The sequence below is a fragment of the Gekko japonicus genome, unplaced genomic scaffold, assembly GCF_001447785.1.
Source record: "Gekko japonicus isolate JY-2015 unplaced genomic scaffold, Gekko_japonicus_V1.1 scaffold138, whole genome shotgun sequence".
Taxonomy (NCBI): Eukaryota; Metazoa; Chordata; class Lepidosauria; order Squamata; family Gekkonidae; genus Gekko; species Gekko japonicus.
Genome location: NW_015163096.1, coordinates 1,199,585 through 1,217,878, shown reverse-complemented (window position 1 = coordinate 1,217,878; position 18,294 = coordinate 1,199,585). Strand labels below are relative to the sequence as shown.

The 18,294-nt window shown below is 38.8% G+C and overlaps 1 protein-coding gene across 1 annotated transcript in view; it reads left to right on the top strand.

Moving 5' to 3' along the window:
* PTPRM (protein tyrosine phosphatase, receptor type M) overlaps nt 1–18,294 on the top strand; it is a 509,160-nt gene that overhangs the window by 372,875 nt on the left and 117,991 nt on the right. Inside the window, exons 16-19 of the mRNA XM_015406598.1 lie at nt 2,145–2,296; nt 5,503–5,577; nt 13,017–13,028; nt 13,789–13,976. Coding sequence (XP_015262084.1) covers nt 2,145–2,296; nt 5,503–5,577; nt 13,017–13,028; nt 13,789–13,976 — 427 coding nt within the window. The remainder of the gene's footprint in view (nt 1–2,144; nt 2,297–5,502; nt 5,578–13,016; nt 13,029–13,788; nt 13,977–18,294) is intronic.

Below are 18,294 nucleotides of genomic sequence, written 5' to 3'. Positions count from 1 at the left end.
GTGACTGGGGAGCTCCTATCATGCTCAGACTGAGGGTAGCTGAGCCAAATATCACATTGTAGACTCTGTCACATGAGAGCATGATAGGAGCTCCCCAGTCACCAGATTAAGCGTGAAAACGTACAAAAAACTGTGAAATAATGCTTGCAGCACTTTATTTGTTTGAAGATAAGAAAACAGACGACAAACCTGAAGAAGGATTCGTAAACGGACTTATACTAGATATCCGTTGTTTGTCTAAAATTATACTGTAGTGTCTCATATGTACTGTCAAGCCTAAGATTGCATTTAATTTGTTATAGTTGTAATTTTGCTGACAATTTAATTTCAAAAGCATTATATATAAACATTTGCTTATATTGTATACTCATACACGGTGATTTATTGTTTTGCTGGTTACATTACACCGTGGTCTTGTTTGTTATAATAGTCCCCAGGTGGGAGCAAGAGATTCTTTGATTTTGTGGGCTCCTGAAGGAAGCCCTGCCCCCAACAGCCACAACCCCCATGCGATGTGCCTGGTATGATGACATCACATGGAAGTGACATCACACTGGGAACGTCATGCGGCGATAATCTGGTTTTTGGGCAAAACTCTGTGGTTTGAGCCCAGTTTTACCATAGACTTTTCTCCAAAATCAGAGTTGCACTGTGCAACATCCCTGGCATGACGATGTCACTTCCATGTGACATCATCACATTAGGGACATTGCACACAGCGACATCACCCCACCCCCCACTCTCGGGAAGCTCCCTCCCATCCTCCGCCAGCATGAGGTAAGGACCTGGCAACCCTACTCTGAGGTAGGTTACCATGCTGAGGCCTCTCCCCTACTCAAACCCTGCACTCCTCAGACTTAATCACACAATCTTCAGGAATATTCCAACCTGGAGCTGGCAACCCTAGCCAGTCCTGGCCCCAATGAGTTCTCCCTCAAAAGCCCAAATAGGGCTGGGAAGGGCCCTGCCCCCTCCCTCAACCTTTTACTGAAAGAGCCAAAGCTGAATGCTGTGGTTGCCTAGATACAGTCACCGAGAGAATCAGTTGCTTAAAGCTACTGGTGCTACTTCTATTGTTTTTGGATTTTTTAAGCTGTCCAGTGTGTGTTTTTGGATTTCACATTTTCTGCAAACCTAGGACCCTTTTCAGGTTTGTAGAAAGATCTGTCTTGCCCATTCACAGCTCCAGTCACCGGATTTAAGTATCCAAAGATATCCTGACTTCACTATTAGAATATAAGATGCATGGCATGGAGACAGTGGACAAAGAGAAACTTTTCTCCCTCTCCCATGATAATAGAACCCAGGGTCTTTCACTGACACTGAAGGGTGGAAGATTCATGACAGACAAATAGGAGATATTTCTTCACACAGTGTATAGTTAATTTGTGGAACTTGCTGCCACAGAATATGATCGTACTGCCAGACTGGAAGGTTTTAAAAGGGGAGTGGACAAATTCATGGAGGAGTGGGCTATCCATGGCTACTGATCATGATGGATACCTACTCCCTCTGGTGCCAGAGGTAGTATGCCTCATTAAATCAGTTGCTGTGGGGAGAGGGTCAGGTAATGTGATGCTATTGCAGTCTTCATGTTTGCGGGCTTCATAGAGGTAGCTGGTTGGCCACTGTTGTGAACAGAATGCTGGATTAGATGGGACTTTGATCTGATCTAGCATGGCTCGTCTTATGTTCTTAATTCAGCAGAAATTTCTGTTGCTCTCTAGAGCATGAGAAAGGGCATACCGAAGGAAAGACAGAAGGGTAGAATAAACAACCCATGATATTGTACTACCTGTATGTGATGCTTTGAACATATGTAAGTGAAGAGAGGCTCTAATAGACCTTATGAGTATGGACAGGGCCTCTATACTGAACTGGGCTGTCCCTGAATTATGTTATTCATTTTTTCCCTGCTTCTAAATAGTCCATACAATTAGCTTAATCCTTGTTACTACTTCAGTGAAGCTGATGATATTCATATTTTATTGCTTTGCATTGTACTCAGATATGGGGGGGTTGAATTCCACCATTATTTTAAGTGTTTTGTCTCTGAATAGTTGTATTAACAGATGTACACGCATATAAAAAGATGGATTCTGTACTTACTTACCCCAGCATCCCGTTTCTTCCCATATGTTCAGGAAATTGGCTAAGAAGCGGAAAGAGACATTGAGTAGCACACGGCAGGAAATGACAGTGATGGTGAACTCAATGGATAAAAGCTACACTGAACAAGGCACCAACTGTGATGAGGCTTTCTCTTTCATGGACACACACAACCTAAATGGAAGATGTAAGTAAAAAATGCATAGGAATGTAGCAGTCATTTTTATTTCTGTAGGCCGGGAGGGGAGGTGTAAATGGTTTTTAAAATACTTCTCATTACCCAGTCAATTCAATGGCCAGGTTATTGATTCATAGAAGATTCAAGTTTTTGGAATCTCATACCGTGCAGCATGTCACAGCATGTATGCTACTCAGAAAGAATAGGGTTCTTTAAAAATAATAAAGATGATTTTGCATTTCTGTCTGTTCTTTCCCCTTTGTACAAAAAGCACAGGTGCAGCAGTTATTGAATTGCATTTCCTCATTTACTTTTCCAATTCTGAATTTTTTATTGCTTTCACACAACCTGCCTGCCCCCATACTCTTTTTAGCCCATAAAAAAAATACAGAAGACTTTGGGTTGTGGCCATTTAGTCTGTCAGAAATAGCAATTCTCCTGCCAAACTAGCAGTTCAAAAGCAAGAAATTGCAAGTAGATAAATAGGTACCACTTTGGTGGGAAAGTAACAGCGTTCCGTGCGCCTTGGGGTTTAGTCATGCCGGCCACATGACCACGGAAATGTCTTTGGACAGCACTGGCTCTTCGGCTTTGAAACAGAGATGAGCACCGCAAACCTAGAGTCGGACTCGACTGGCTTTCGGGACTCTTTGCATGTAAAACTTTGTTAATTTGGCATCAATGTTACAGTTGACATATTTAAGAATTCATGGTGTAAGGGAATTCATGAAATCAGTCATTGTGTTGGATTCATAACCTCAGATTTGTTTATGACAAAAAGAGTCAAAGTAATTCAAGATGACATTTTTAATGTTAACATTATTATCCAATAAAATAAAGCCCCCTTCACTTTCAAGAGTGAACATACGAAGTGGTCTTATTCCAGTTGATACAATTAACCCATTAACACTGTTACTGACAAAGCCATATTTCAAGGTCTTGCACTGAGGGATTTCCCAGCCCTTCTTCCTGACATCCCTCAAACTGGAGATGGCAGGGACTGAACCTGGGACTCTTTGCATGCAAAAAAATGTGTGCTGTACCACTGTTAAAACACTGCACTGAAGTATTTTTTCACAGCTAAAGGAAGATAGGGAAAACATTCCTTGAATTAACTTGTAGTATAATCAAGAGATAGTGTGTGACTTCTGTGGTCAGTCTGTATATCCCCTAAAGGCTTGGTGGGACCAGCATACCAGAAGTACTGCCTACTCCCATATGAGCCTGTCCATCCACTCTGGTCGTCTTCGGAAGCCCTGCTTCAGGTGTCCCTCCATCTGAGGTGACAACCAGAGAAAGGGCCTTCTCAGTTGTGGCACTGAAACTTTGAAACTCCCTCCCCTGGGAGATTTGTATATCTGTCCCTATTATTCTCTTCTGCCAGTGGGTGAAGACTTTTTTGTTTGGCATCCCCCCACTAACTGTTATTGGCTCTCTTCCTTGATTGTTATATGTGTGCTTGTATTTATATGTTTTATTGAATTGTTAAATTATATATTATTTATTTTAAATGTTGTTTTAATGTTGAAATGTGTTGATTTTCACTGCCTTGGTGACCCTATTTGGGTGGAAAGGCAGCACAGAAATGTTTTAAATGCATAATTAATAAAATAAAGATGCTGTTGGTATCCTGGTTTTGGTTTCATGGTGTACACTAAAATACAGTTGTTAGTGTATAATTGGGTGGCGCTTGGAGAGAGGGTTTCACCATGTTACCCTCTGGTATGTGGCATCCCTCAGGGGGCGATCCTCTCCCCTATGTTATTTGACATCTACATGCACCCCCTCATCCAGCTGGTCTGGAGGGTTGGGCTGGGTTGTCACCAATATGCTGATGACACCCAGATGTATCCGTTGATGGATGGTCAACCAGATACTGCCCCAGATGTTTTGGCCAGGGCTCTGGAGGCCATGGCTGACTGGTTAAAGCAGAGTTGACTGAAAGTAAATCCATCAAATCCATCAAAGCTGAAGGTCCTGTGTCTGAACTGTGGGGGGATGGGTCGGGAATCCAGCTCCCAACCCTTGACAGGGTGTTACTAACACAAATGCCAGTGGTGAGGCTACCACGAATATTGCCAGATCAGTTTTTTACCAGCTTTGGCTGGTCAGGCAACTTCTCTCCCCATGACTTAGCCACAGTGATCCATGAAGTGGTAACCTCCTGACTGGATTACTGTAACTTACTATACAAAGGGCTGCTCTTGAATATCAGATCAAGGTTATGGTATTAACCTTTAAAGCCATGTGTGGTTTGAGACCAACGTATCTGCAGGACCAAAGAGCTTTACGCTCCACGGATCAACATCAACAGTCCAGAGGAGATCCACTTAACTCAACTAGAGCTCTGGCCTGGTAAAACACTCTCCCTAACGAGATCAGGCCCCTGTGGGATTTCTTGCAATTCCACAGGGCCTGTAAAATGGAGCTGTTCTGCCAGGCCTATGATTGAGGTGGTGGAGATTCAACTCCATCGGCCTCCGCTACCCCACTTTTGTGCCAGTAATGCGGTGCTGCCTATTGCTCTCTGCCACCTGCCGAATACCTGGCTCCATCTATGGGCATACATACTGAAAGTTCTCTGGAGCTGCTGTGACTGACTGTCCCTGAATGCCATCTTATGTACTATTTGCTACCGTATAGGTTTTTAAAAAAATAATGTGTAGATTGTCTTTTAATTGTTTTATCTTATTGTGTATATTTACTGTTGTAGCCCTCCCTGAGTCCTGCTGAGCAGGGGAGGGTGAGCTAGAAATATAAATAAATAAATAAGCAAGCAAGCAAAGGTAATAATTTCAGTTAGTAGAACTTTATACAAAGGTCCCCATGGCAATATTGTCTGTATCAAATTCAGAGCCATGGCAGCTTGTACTGCCCAACAGCATTTCAAACGCAACATCCTATGGGAGAATTCCATATCCTAGCTGCTTCACGTAACAGTTCCCTTTGGTAACTGAAGCAATTCTGCTTGGAAAAAAACTCTGGCAGGGAATTCTCCTACGTGATTTAAGATTTCTTATACTATTAGCATAATGGGGAGGAGTCACTAAAGGTAATGAAAGAAGGAGCCCTAATGCAACCTATAGTAGGATAAAGAAACTAGGAGCTTTCAAGCCAAAACCAAACACTTAAAGAACCGTCCAAAGTAGTTCCCAAACTCCAGGGTTCATTTTTCACATTCTCCTTCCTCAACCAATCTTTTCTTCTCTTAACAGCTGTATCCTCACCATCTTCATTTACAATGAAAACAAACACACTGAGTACAACAGTGCCGAATTCTTACTACCCAGGTAACCAATTTTGGCCTTGTTTTTTTTTTTATAATCACCCCTAGGAATTAATGGATCTTTCCTCATGTGGGCACAGATGTGCACAAGGGGGGGCGATCATTAGAGAGTATCTTGGAGACCTCGTGCTTCCTAGGATAAAGAAACTAGGAGCTTTCAAGCCAAAACCAAACACTTAAAGAACCGTCCAAAGTAGTTCCCAAACTCCAGGGTTCATTTTTCACATTCTCCTTCCTCAACCAATCTTTTCTTCTCTTAACAGCTGTATCCTCACCATCTTCATTTACAATGAAAACAAACACACTGAGTACAACAGTGCCGAATTCTTACTACCCAGGTAACCAATTTTGGCCTTGGTTTTTTTTATATAATTACCCCTAGGAATTAATGGATCTTTCCTCGTGTGGGCACAGATGTGCACAAGGGGAGCGATCATTAGAGAGTATCTTGGAGACCTCGTGCTTCCCTTAAGACCAGCCTTGGTATACACACACTAAGCATTAGTGTGGTTATGCATACCTCATGTACACCCGTCTAGCCAGAGCTTTCTTCTTCAGGACTCCAGCCCACAAGTTCTCTGTGCATGTGTCAAAGATCCACCTGCACAAGGATGACCAAAGCTTTTTTTTATAAATAATATTGTTATAGAATCATTTTATATATATACTTTTAATCTATCAAAAAGTGCTACGCATCTTTTGCATGTTACTTACTTATTTGTGGCTTTCTGGCAGAAAATTTGGAAACATTTATCAGTCGTTTACCTTTCTTTCTCTTTTTACCTTTTCCGCATTGACCTGCTTATGATGTATGACAGATCCGTTTGTGCCAACTGCAATTTTAGGTGAGAACATTTCCCTTTATCAACACACCTTGCAAAAACAATTTTCAAAAGTTGAAATATGGGCTACAAAAATATAGTTCCCAAGCAAATGTTATGTGCTGCCAGGGGATGAATGTACAAATAAGCATATTTTAGTTCTACTTTCAGTCATCTTACTCGGTATTTATTATAAGACAAATTCTGGAGAGGAAAAAAAATCAGTTTTGTTTTTAGAAAAAGTTGTGAATGGTAAATCATCAAAAAATATCAGTATCATGACAATGAAAGTTTTTGTCATTATTTCGGCATTGTCTGTGAAATAAATGACTGCTAAATATTATTTAGGGTATGCTAAAATACAGTTTTTATTCATTTACCTGCTGCTTGTAGCAGAGATAATTTCTGCTTGATATCACAGAGAGATTTGCAATGGGATGGTGACCCACAAAATTGACAAGTTGGCACACTATAATAGTGTTTATTACATGTCACATCCCATAAACTGAAAGGAAACACTAGTGTTACAGAAGGAAAAGCATTTGTATCTGTCTGTCAGGAAATTAAAAACACTTTACTTGTCCAGTATAAAAAGAGTGAAGGGAAATGGGTTTGCCATGCCAAGATGCAGCATGTGATATTATTATATTTAGAAAACATAACAGAGCTGGGCTATGCTTTCAATTACTACCACCATACTAACTCTAATCTAACCCAAACTGTCTTTTTAACCAAATAAAAGAGATAAAAATCCAATAATGCACTGTGTAAAAAATTCCATTCCAATATTTAAGTTGCTGCTTTCACATTGTCTTTTCAATGGTTTTACACTTCTCTTCTTCTTCTTCTTCTTCTTCTTCTTCTTCTTCTTCTTCTTCTTCTTCTTCTTCTTCTTCTCTGTCTCTCTAAGTTCTTATGGATTTGTGTATGGTGTACACTATGGATTCTGGGTTGATGTTGCTGAACTCATTGTCAAAAGTCTCTGAACTGAATTGTGCATGAGACACAATATAGAAATTTCCTTTAGAGGAATACGAGATCTTACATTCCCAGCAGGACTTTTTTGGATTTTCCTCCTTTTTTGTACAGGAGCCTGCTATACTGTATCATAAGCTGCTTTTGAAACTCTGCTGGGTCTCAAAAGTGATTTGCGGTGTGGCATGAGGAGCTATAAATTTAGAAAATATGGTAGATGTATACAGCTAGTTTTGTCCTTCTCTGGCTTTGTGGCCATGGATTTCCAGGAGGTGGTTCATGCAAAAGAGATAAAGCAAAGTCATTTAATGCAGTAATAATTAGCAAAGTTCATTTCCATCTGACATCCAAAGAAAATCATTTCTAGTAAATATGAGGAAATGGTACTGCAGTGGCCATCACAATGTAATAACTTGCATGTGAAGAAATTATTTTTAGTAGCCTGAAGTTACTGCATATGTGTTTGCTTTAGCAATCTGTAAAAGAGGAAAGCCTTATTATCCAAAGAAAAATGGTAATACTAAGTGCAGGATTCCAGTATGCTTTATTGATGGATGTATTTTAGTAATTGCTTGTATGTTAAAGTTGTTAAAAGTATTTGTCTCTGATAAAGAAAAAAGACTATAAACTGAATCATCAAGCTTATTAAAATGTATATTGAGATACATTTTTGATTGAAGCTAGAAGAGCATCACTGAACTGAACATGGGATTTTGTGAATTGCTTTCTAGTTTCCTCTTCTATTTAACAATAGAAAAATGGCACAAGTTTAAATAGATATTCCGCTTATAAGAAAGATATAGGGCTTCTTCAGACTTTATAACTTTCTGCTGCCAAAATGTTCTCAAGATCCATGTCTCCCTTCTGAGATATACCTGGCAGTACAATCCTAAGCAGAGCTACACTCCCCTGTGCCCATTGACTTCAATGGATTTAAAAAGGTATAACTCTGTTCAGGATTGCACTATGAATGTTTATTAACTAAAAACAGAAATAGCCCTTTTGCATCTCACTGGCTGTTATCCATAGCTGCACCTTTTCCTAAGGCTCCAAATCGGCAACTAAGTCAGGGATGACTGACATTTTTTTTGTCATTGTATGTAATTAATAGCCATCGATGGCCATTTCAACCTATACTAGGCCACAGGGAAACCCTGCACAAATCACCTTACCTGTGGCTTAGTAGTGTTGCAGTAGTAGCTGATTCGATGCATGAGACGTATGCACACAACTCACTTGACAGTGCTGAAGCAGCAGGAAGTTAGGACAGACTACCTCGGACTAGCAATTAATGGAGAAATCCCTGCTTGTACATGTAGAAAATCCTTGCATGTTTATAGCTAAAAGCCAACATTTTTACTAAGGAGGGCTACCAGGTTCTGAATTTTGTATTTTTTGTATTGTTTAATTTTCAGATCAGAAAGAGAATATGTTTTAGCCTAATTGAGTATTGGACTTTTAAAAGTATAAAGTGTGGATTACATTTTATAATTTTAAAATATATTCTGGCTATTTTTATACATGGAGTTTGGAGCAGCCGTCCTTACACTCTCACATGTTACTTGGAACTAAAAGTGGGTAAAGAGCCATGGCCGTAGCTGGAACAAATTAATGTGTTGATACATGACTCAGGTTTTCAATTCCATAACATTATGAACATGCAAGTTAACTTTGCATTTTAGAAAGATCTGATTGGAATTGCCCTCTGTGTTCCTGTAGACTGGCATTCTCCAGTTTAAGTAAAGCACTTTTAAACAAAAAGGATATTTCTGTTCCTAACCTGATTATATCTATTTATAGCTTTTTCATGTACATTTGATACTATTTAGATAGCAGTAGCAATATTTCCTTATTGTTACTTAGGTCAGGAAATCTGAAATGAAATGTAAGATAATAGTAGAGTAATCACATCAGCATTTGAATACTATAGAATTGAAAGCAGTAACTAGGACTAATGAAGTTTTTGCCTCTTCCACACCATATGTGACCACTTTATTATAGAATCCTCACTTTTCAAAAGCAATTACCTGTGAAATGATGTGGCTCTCAAAATTTAAGAGTTTAGAGGAGCTATTACACACCCTGATGACCTGTTAAAATATTTTAAAATGAGAGAAAAGAAGTCCACATTCATTATACTTTTGCATATTTTTGCATGAAAGTCTGTTTTGAAGAAAAGCAGTAACCTGGATATACCTTATGACTAGTGCCTGCAATACAGGACAGCAAATTATTCCCTTATGAAAAATAATAATCTTGGTTCTAAGAACAAAGAGAGAACAAAGTAAAAATGAATTTCAGTATATGCTGGGTCTGCTTGATTCAGAAATATACGATCCTCTAAAGAACGTATTAAAATTGATTTTCCAGCACTGGATTAGATCCTAAACTTTATCTGATTATAATATAATAAAATAATCATGACCTAACTGTGAATAAATTTATTTTTAAAATATCATAACTTCCAACTCCTTGTTTTATTGATTTATTTACTTATTTATTTTGTCTTTTGTGTCTTAGCCACCTTGTAGTACTCAGGTGCCATTTCAACAACAACATACTGTAACAACACTTGTATATCGCCTTTCATGCCATGCATCCCAAGGTGCTTTGCATTACAGTTCTACTAAGGATTAGCTAATAGCACCCACAGGCAGCTATATTGTATCAGAATAGTAAGGCAGCAAAATGATTGGGGCAAAATGATTATGGTCCTTGAAATGCTACATGTATTACTTTAGAATTAGGATTTTTACTAACAGGTGAGGAGGATACTATTTGAGCATATTAATGTGCCCAGGGCTATTTTTGGGCAGGAACGCACAGAAACGGAGTTCTGGCTGGCTCCCGAGTTGGCCACGCCCAGCAGGAACTCGTTAGCATAATAGGCCACACCCAATGGCAGAAACTCGTTGGGATTGGCTACATTAGGGGGTGTGGCCTAACATGCAAAGACATTCCTTTTACAAAAAAAGCCTTGGGTTTTGACAACAAACAAGGTAAACAGAATAAGAAGCAAAAGGTGGGTGTGACTGGATGACCACACTTCTGGTAACGAGGGCTGTGTGGCCTAACATGCTAATGGTTTTTCCCTGTTGGGTGTGGCCTATTATGCTAATGAGTTCCTGAATGTGCCTCACTTTAACATGAGGGCAACTCCACTGGGCTGAAATCATTTCATGTTAGTGACTTTAGTGGCATTTCCTTTATACAGTTTCAGGGCGCTGTGATCCAGGTATGCTTCCAGCACTATGCCAGTACAAGCCCCATCATATGATAACAGGCTGAAGCTGGCAGAGAAGTGTGAAGATTACAGCGTTTGTGAGGAGCAGCAATATTTCTAGCGTGTGAATGAGTGACAACCTGGGGTGTTTTCACAAAGCACATTTTACAGAATGAAACTACAGGATTTATATATTATCACATACTAAACAAAATGTGAGGAACAAGATCTTTAAACTGCCCCTTTCTTATACCATTTAACAAATCAATATGTTAATGCATTAATGTTTTTATTGTCACCTGAACTTTACAGAGGCTCTGATAAGTGCACTGATACGTGCGCTCAGGGACTTTCCTGTTGTTTTCTGTGAAGCAGCAAATTCTTCATGAAGGACAGGAGTGCACCATGGCTGCACGAACATTTTCTGTCACAGACAACAAAAAACAAAAGTCTTAGGATAGAATTAGAAGACTGATGGCAAACACAGGCCTGGAATCCCTATGTGCTACTTCTTTTAATGGGAGAAGGCAGCAATTTTCAGCTGAGAAATGTTGGGATGGAAGGATACTTTACCCTTCTTTTGCCCATCACTTTCATCTGCAAACCCACCCACCCCAATCACTTTTCTTCCCGTGAAGCTTTAAACATTCATCAGGAAGCTCTGGCTGAGGAGAAGCTCCCCTTTTCAGAGCTCCTAGTATTCTTCAGAATTGCCACGGCTACTGGGATCACATTATAAGTCTAGGGATGTTGCACAGTGTTCCGTTTAAATGCTGAGACTAAAACCTGTCGACAGGTACTCTTGCAGCGAGCAAAGTGATCGGACTGTGACTGATGTGAATTCTGAAGACTGGAGATTATTGCCATTCTGAAAAATATGCTACTGACCAGAAGGCTTTAATCTCTGGGTGTCTTGCTCAGCTAATCTTGCTCCTCAATTTCTAGTGGAGATTAACTGAGGACATTAACTAGAAATAAAAGTCCTTCAGCCGGCCTAGATGCTTTTCATGTGGCGAATCTGAAGTTTAGCCATGCTCATAGTCCAATTACAATACTTGTTTCACCAGTCAGTTACTGCTCAGGATACAAATCAAATCATTACCTCAAAACCACATCTCAAACAATAAGACAGCGCTAGGATATAGCAATATAACTATGGCACTAAAGGCAGATAACCTGTACAATTTTTTATACTCTAGTATTAGGATGAGTTATACATTTTACCATAAAAAGAAAAAATCAGTGTAATCCTGTAGTAAACCACCTAAAGGCCGTTTTCAGTAAAATATTTAATATGCATTCTTTGCTTTGTCACACTGAACTGCATTTATAAGAATATTTACTAATGTAAAAAATTACATGGATTCTTTTCACAAGTTATAGTTTCAGAGGGTAGCTATGTTAGTCTGCAATAGAAGAGCTCGACTGGAGTCCAGTAATAATACCTTAGAGACCAATGAAATTTTAGGGACAAGTTTCAAGAGTCAAAGGTGATGAAGGGAACTTTGACCCTTGAAAGCTTATACCTTCAAAGTCTTGTTGGTCTCTAAGGTACTACTGAACTCAAATCTAGCTTTTCACAAAATGAAATTCTGCTGTAGAAATGGTGCTTTAAGTTCATCATTATGCTGCAGTCCTTGGGTTGGATCCGGAAGAAGAATTCACAGTTGTCTGAGCACACTGTTTGTCCCAAAACTCTTATATGAACTTCACAGACAAAGTGCACCACAGGATCGGGTGCTGCAATAAATGAAGGGGAATCAGGTAAAACTGCTCATGGGTACAGTGTTACTTGTTCCTATCATTGCTGACATGCCCCATCCTGTGGTACATTTTGTTTGTGAGGCTCTCCCAGTCTTCAGAGAGGAATTTTGAGACAAATAGCAGGCTGCTTATGGAACGGGAAGGCAGGGAAAGATATGCTCTGCCAGCTGCTTCTGTGAACTATCCAGCTGGATCCAACCCTTGATCTTTTTAGTCCCATTTCCTTCAGTAGGATAGTGTTAGATGAGGTATGCTTTTTAAGGGTTTCTGAGTCACCGTCTGATTTTGAAAGATGGTAGACTTCATATTGCAATTTAATTAAACAGCTTAATAGCAGATAAAAAAATGGTTTGATTTTTAATTTTAGAGAAGAAGAAAAAAAAGGATATTCAATGCTAAGTTTTAGATCTTTTATTTTCCTTGTCATGTTATTAAGGTAAAAGTTACACCTAATTTGAGGGGGGGAAACTTATATTGGTTACTCAACCCTGCCCTTTTAATTTTAACATATTTGGTTGCTCTCCTAGGTAACCAAACTCTAGACACTCAAATTATAATCATAAAATACCTGTAATTATTACTGTAGTACTGTTGCTTATGGCCTGTTTCCTTTTTCTTCTCCTCCTCCTCTTTTTCTCCTGATATGTATCTTCTTAAAAGTGCCAATAAATGGTAAGTTGCCCATTTGCCCCATTGAAGAGGTGTGGAGGGGGTGGGAAATTGTTTGCTTCATACTAGTTTGGACCAACCCAGTGGGGTGCTATTGTGTGTTGGCTTGCATGTCAGTTGACATATAACATTTCATGCCTTTTACAATGGCCCATGTTATATTGTGTACTTGATACTGCAGCATGCTAAATTCAACCAAAGGTTTGACTTCAATCAAATTATCCCTTGTATTTATCCTTGTGTATTTTCGTTCCTAGTGTTGCATCCAACCTACATTTTCCATTTTACTCCTGGCTTAATAATTCATATCATTTTATGCATTTTTTAAACATTTTGCTTTCACTAACATGTGCCCTGAATCACCGTGAAAGAGATAATAAAAAGTTTACTAATCCAGGAAACACTCAAGTCCTTTTTAAAAAAACTGGGACTTGATGAAGTTTCAGCCTGAAACTTCTGTACAATTTAGAACTAAATACCTAAAAAGTTAAATTGTTGAATTGAACAGTAGGTTTAAACCAACCAGTAAAAAAAGTATACAGTATGGACTATGCAATGCTTTTTCATTTCAAACCAATAGATTTTTCCTCTTTCTAATAGACCTTGCTATTTCCCTGAATACATTACTAGTAGAGTTTGCTTTTGTTACGGTTTAGCCCACATAGATAGAGATGGTAGGGTCAACGTCCATCCTTGTAAAAGCACACACCTTTGTGAAAGAATCAGGAATCGCCCGGTACATTATTCAGTGTTCTTTTCCTAGATGAAACCCATACGATGGGCAGTGACACAAGCAGCTTGGTCCAGTCACATACATATAAGAAGCGAGAGCCTGCAGATGTGCCATACCAGACCGGACAGCTCCATCCAGCTATCCGCGTTGCTGATTTGCTGCAGCATATTACACAGATGAAATGTGCAGAAGGCTATGGATTTAAGGAGGAATACGAGGTGAGTAAAACTCAACCCCAAATCTTATTCATATGACTTAGGTGTTCCCAATTTCCTCCCTTCTTCACACCCCTGTCAATGCCTAGGCTTTAAATTGCTTTCAGTTAATCTGGGAGAAAATACAGATGTTTTGTTAATCATAAAGCAATGCTACTCAGCTATTTTGAGCGAGGAAACCCAGCTCTTTCCTTTATAAAGATTGCTTTCAAGAGGTTTACACAGCAGGAAAATCCTGCATAGCCAGGAACTACGAATCTCCCTGTAAAGTTCTTGGGTCCATAAATACAGAAAAGAAAAAATGAGAACTGACACAGAACACAATTTCAAGTGTATGCAGTAAAATAGTCTCCAAACTGTTCTCTCAGTTCACACAATTCATGTGACCATCGATGGCTATTAATTACAATGACACACAAAAAAAACCTTTTTAAAAGGAGTACCCCTGACCTTTGTACCCTGCTTGTACCAGCTGTGTCTAGTTGGCCTCAATGGAACAGGATACTGGATTAAATGGACTACTGGTCTGATCCAGCAATTGCTCTTATGCTTTTTTCAAAAAACGACGTTAATAAGGATAAAGTTTAAAATATAGACTAAACTTGTTGATTGTCCTCCATTTTCATGTATCTTGATTTACTAAACAGTCATTTCTCTATGATGCCCTGACCTGGATGGCCGAGGCTAGCCCAAGCTCATGAGTTCTTGGAAGCTAAGCAGGGTTGGCCCTGGTCAGTATTTGCATGGGGGACCACCAAGGAAGTCCAGGGTCACTCCACAGAGGCAGGCAATGGCAAACCCCCTCTGAACGTCTCTTGCCTTGAAAACCCTGCGGGGCCACAATAAGAAAGTTGCAACTTGATGGCACTTTCCACCACCACCACCATTCCTTTATTAATATGATATGTTTATGTGTACATGGATGCACATTACAGAACTCTACAAGAAGCTCAGTGCCATATCTTTGAGATCATTCAGGTCTATGGCCATCTGTTCACTTGTTCTGTCAACAATGAACAAGAGAGCTATTCCTAAATAAACAGTATTCCCAAACCTCCTCTTCTCTTTCATTGCCTTTAACTCTAGGATTCTTAATGACTATCTGCATTCACTAGTGCTATGGGAGGAGAATGTTCAGTGCTATAAAATTATTATTTGGAGTCTGAAAAAAAATGCTTCTAGCACTTCTGTACAAAACAAGTGACATAGGTTAGGTGGGGGGGGGTTAGAGCTGTAATGTAATAGCTCCAAATACCAAATAGCTCCAAATGTAATAATCCACTTTCTTGATACCTGTTAGGGTACATCTTTAACCAAAGCCTATCAGGAAAAAGAATTTTGATAACGTGTCCCAAAGTGTTGAGCTTCCTGTTGTGTGAAATTCCACTGGATAAAGACAAGATATTTATATCTGGATATGTTTGCTTCTCTGCCTTGGTATTTGTAGAATAACAGTTACATAGATATGAAATCATTTAGAGGCTTTTCTGAAATGTAGAAAGATAACCAGACAGTCTGAAGTGTTGTTGATTGACAGTATTGACAGCCAGGAATTAAGGAGTCAGTCAGTGGTTTATGGGATTGTGTTCTCCTTGAGAGAACAGGTTCCTATCCTGGAAGTATGGCTCTCCTCTGTGACATATAGGCTGTGGTCACACACACTAAATAATCCACTTTCAATCCACTTTCAGTGCACTTTTCAACTGGATTTTTTGTGAACTGGCAAAATCCAGTTGGAAAGAGCATTGAAAGTGGATTATTTCGTGTGAGTGACCGCAGCCGTAGTATCTTGTTTAACATTGGTTAGTGCCAGCTATAGCCTTTGTTTTTGCTTTGTTTTGTTGTTTTTTATAGCCAGGATCAAATCCATTCTCAGATCACATCCAGATTAAACTATTGCAATGTAGTTGTTGTGTGGTCTGTGAAGAGTGTTTGGAAGCTTTATAGTGTCTTGTTTAACATTGGTTAGTGCCAGCTATAGCCTTTGTTTTTGCTTTGTTTTGTTGTTTTTTATAGCCAGGATCAAATCCATTCTCAGATCACATCCAGATTAAACTATTGCAATGTAGTTGTTGTGTGGTCTGTGAAGAGTGTTTGGAAGCTTTAGTTAGTATGAAATGCCACAGGAAGATTGCTAATGGGTGTTAGTTACCTTACCAATTACATAACTCAGCAGTTCTTAAAGAACTACACTAGCTACTTGTGCTTCTGGACACCATTCACTGTGCTGCTTATTACCTTTAAAGGCACATATAGCCTGGGACTAGGGTACTTAAAGGACTGATTGTTCCCATATCTTATATAGAGGACCTATCCTATGTGCTCCCCACCTTCTAAAGTGAGGTGGTGCTCTTCTCAGCAAGGGATGTTTTAGTTATGCAGCATCTGCCTGCTACTATCTATCGGCTGTCTAATTTGGTCACTTTCATTAAACCTTTGTTATTCACCAAGGTTTTTGTTTAGTTATGGTTTGGTTTCAGGCTGCCACATCTCCACAAGTAACTTTCAACACGATGCTTTGAAATGATAGATGATATTTTAATTGCCATCAGTTTATGTTTTATTGTATGGATTTTTACTGTTTATTATGTATTTTCTCACCATTTGGCCAAGAGATGGAATACAAATCTTTTAAATAACAAACAAACATAGACTCTGGGGGCCAGTGCATACATGCACAGAAATCACATTATGCAGGCTCTTACAACTGGTACAGCTTCAGATTGCAGGTGACTGAAATAGTGTTTGAATGCTTTCCCATCTAAAAAGCTATTAAAAAGTGACTCATCAATTTCTCTCTAATGTTACTTTTCTCCACCTGTACACAACTCCCCATTCCCTTTTATTGTGATCATATAAGAAGTTATTCCCAACACCCAAAAAGAGTGAACTACTAATCAGCTGCTGATATTCAGGTTCTCTTTTGTGCATTTTTGGGAGACCTCTCAGCAAAGACCAGGAAGCGTAATGTTGTTAAGTAGTAGATGTCAAGTCACAGGCAAGGTGGATCTGTAATACAACAACAGCAACAACAGTGGTGGCGGTGGCGGCGGCGGCGATGGTGGTGGTGATGATGATGATGATGATGATGATGATGACGATGCAGGGTTTCTTTTTGTTGTCCAGAAACTATCAGGGCTTCACAGTATGTTTTATGCATGTGTCTTTAGAACAGTTTTTCAACCACACAGTGTTTAAATGTTTAAAGACTTCCCCTTCAATTATATCTTTAATGAATAAATTCAGTATAACAATTAACATGATAAAGGCATGTGAATATTTCAAAACAAATTTTGTTTGCCTGATGGGTTAATTTTTGAAATGTGACATGGAATTTTTAGTCCTACATAATAATCCTTTCTTCGGGTGTCATAGATTTACTTTAAAAATTGCTGACTTTTCAGGATTGTTTTACCTCAGCTATAAAAATGCTGCCATTAATGCACACCGGGATGCAGCAGTGTCTTCTATTCATACAGTTAATGTTCATTAATTTTATTGGTTTGCAAAAGAAACACAACTTCCTTCATATTTTATTATTCTCCTTAAGGCCATTAAACATCCATTTATTTACTTCTAAATTATGCAAATGATCTTATAATTACGATATTTACTATTAATTATAAATGTGACTTTTATATTTTGTATGGATTGTATGTGTTGTCTGCACATAATTATGTCGCTCAGTCTATTGCCTTTTTTATAACCAAAACATTATCCTTGGCTAGACAGCGCACTTTAGATCATATTAATATGGTTTAGTGGCAAAAATAAGTTTCATTTAATAGTTTATATACTATATTTTTAATGTTTCTTTATGATGCATTTGTCTTAAAAGACCTGAAATCATAGTGCTATATTTATTACTGTTGGAAAATAAGTTATGTAAGCTTATCTTTTTAGAAGACTTTGTTTTTAACTCCTGGAACTTAATGTTTTTTCACATTTCCTATTAAAAAGGATTGACTTGTTTTTCAGGGGAATTAAAATAATTACTAAATAGAAATGACAACGAGAACCTTTCTTTTTTGAAAAATCAAGATCTGGGCCAGAATGGTATAGTGGTTAGAGTAGTGGAATAGGATCTGTGGGACCTGGGTTTGAATCCCCTCTCTGCCAAGGGCCAGTCACACACTCTTAGCCTAACTTACTTCACAGGATTGTTTTGAGGATAAAGTGGAAAAGGGGAGAAGATTGTAAGTCATTTTGGGTCCCCATGGTGGAGAAAGGTTGAGTACAAATGAAATAAACCTGTTTACAAATACATCAGTGCATGAAAATCCACAGAGAAAGGTAGAGATTGGTATCCAAGGAAACAAGT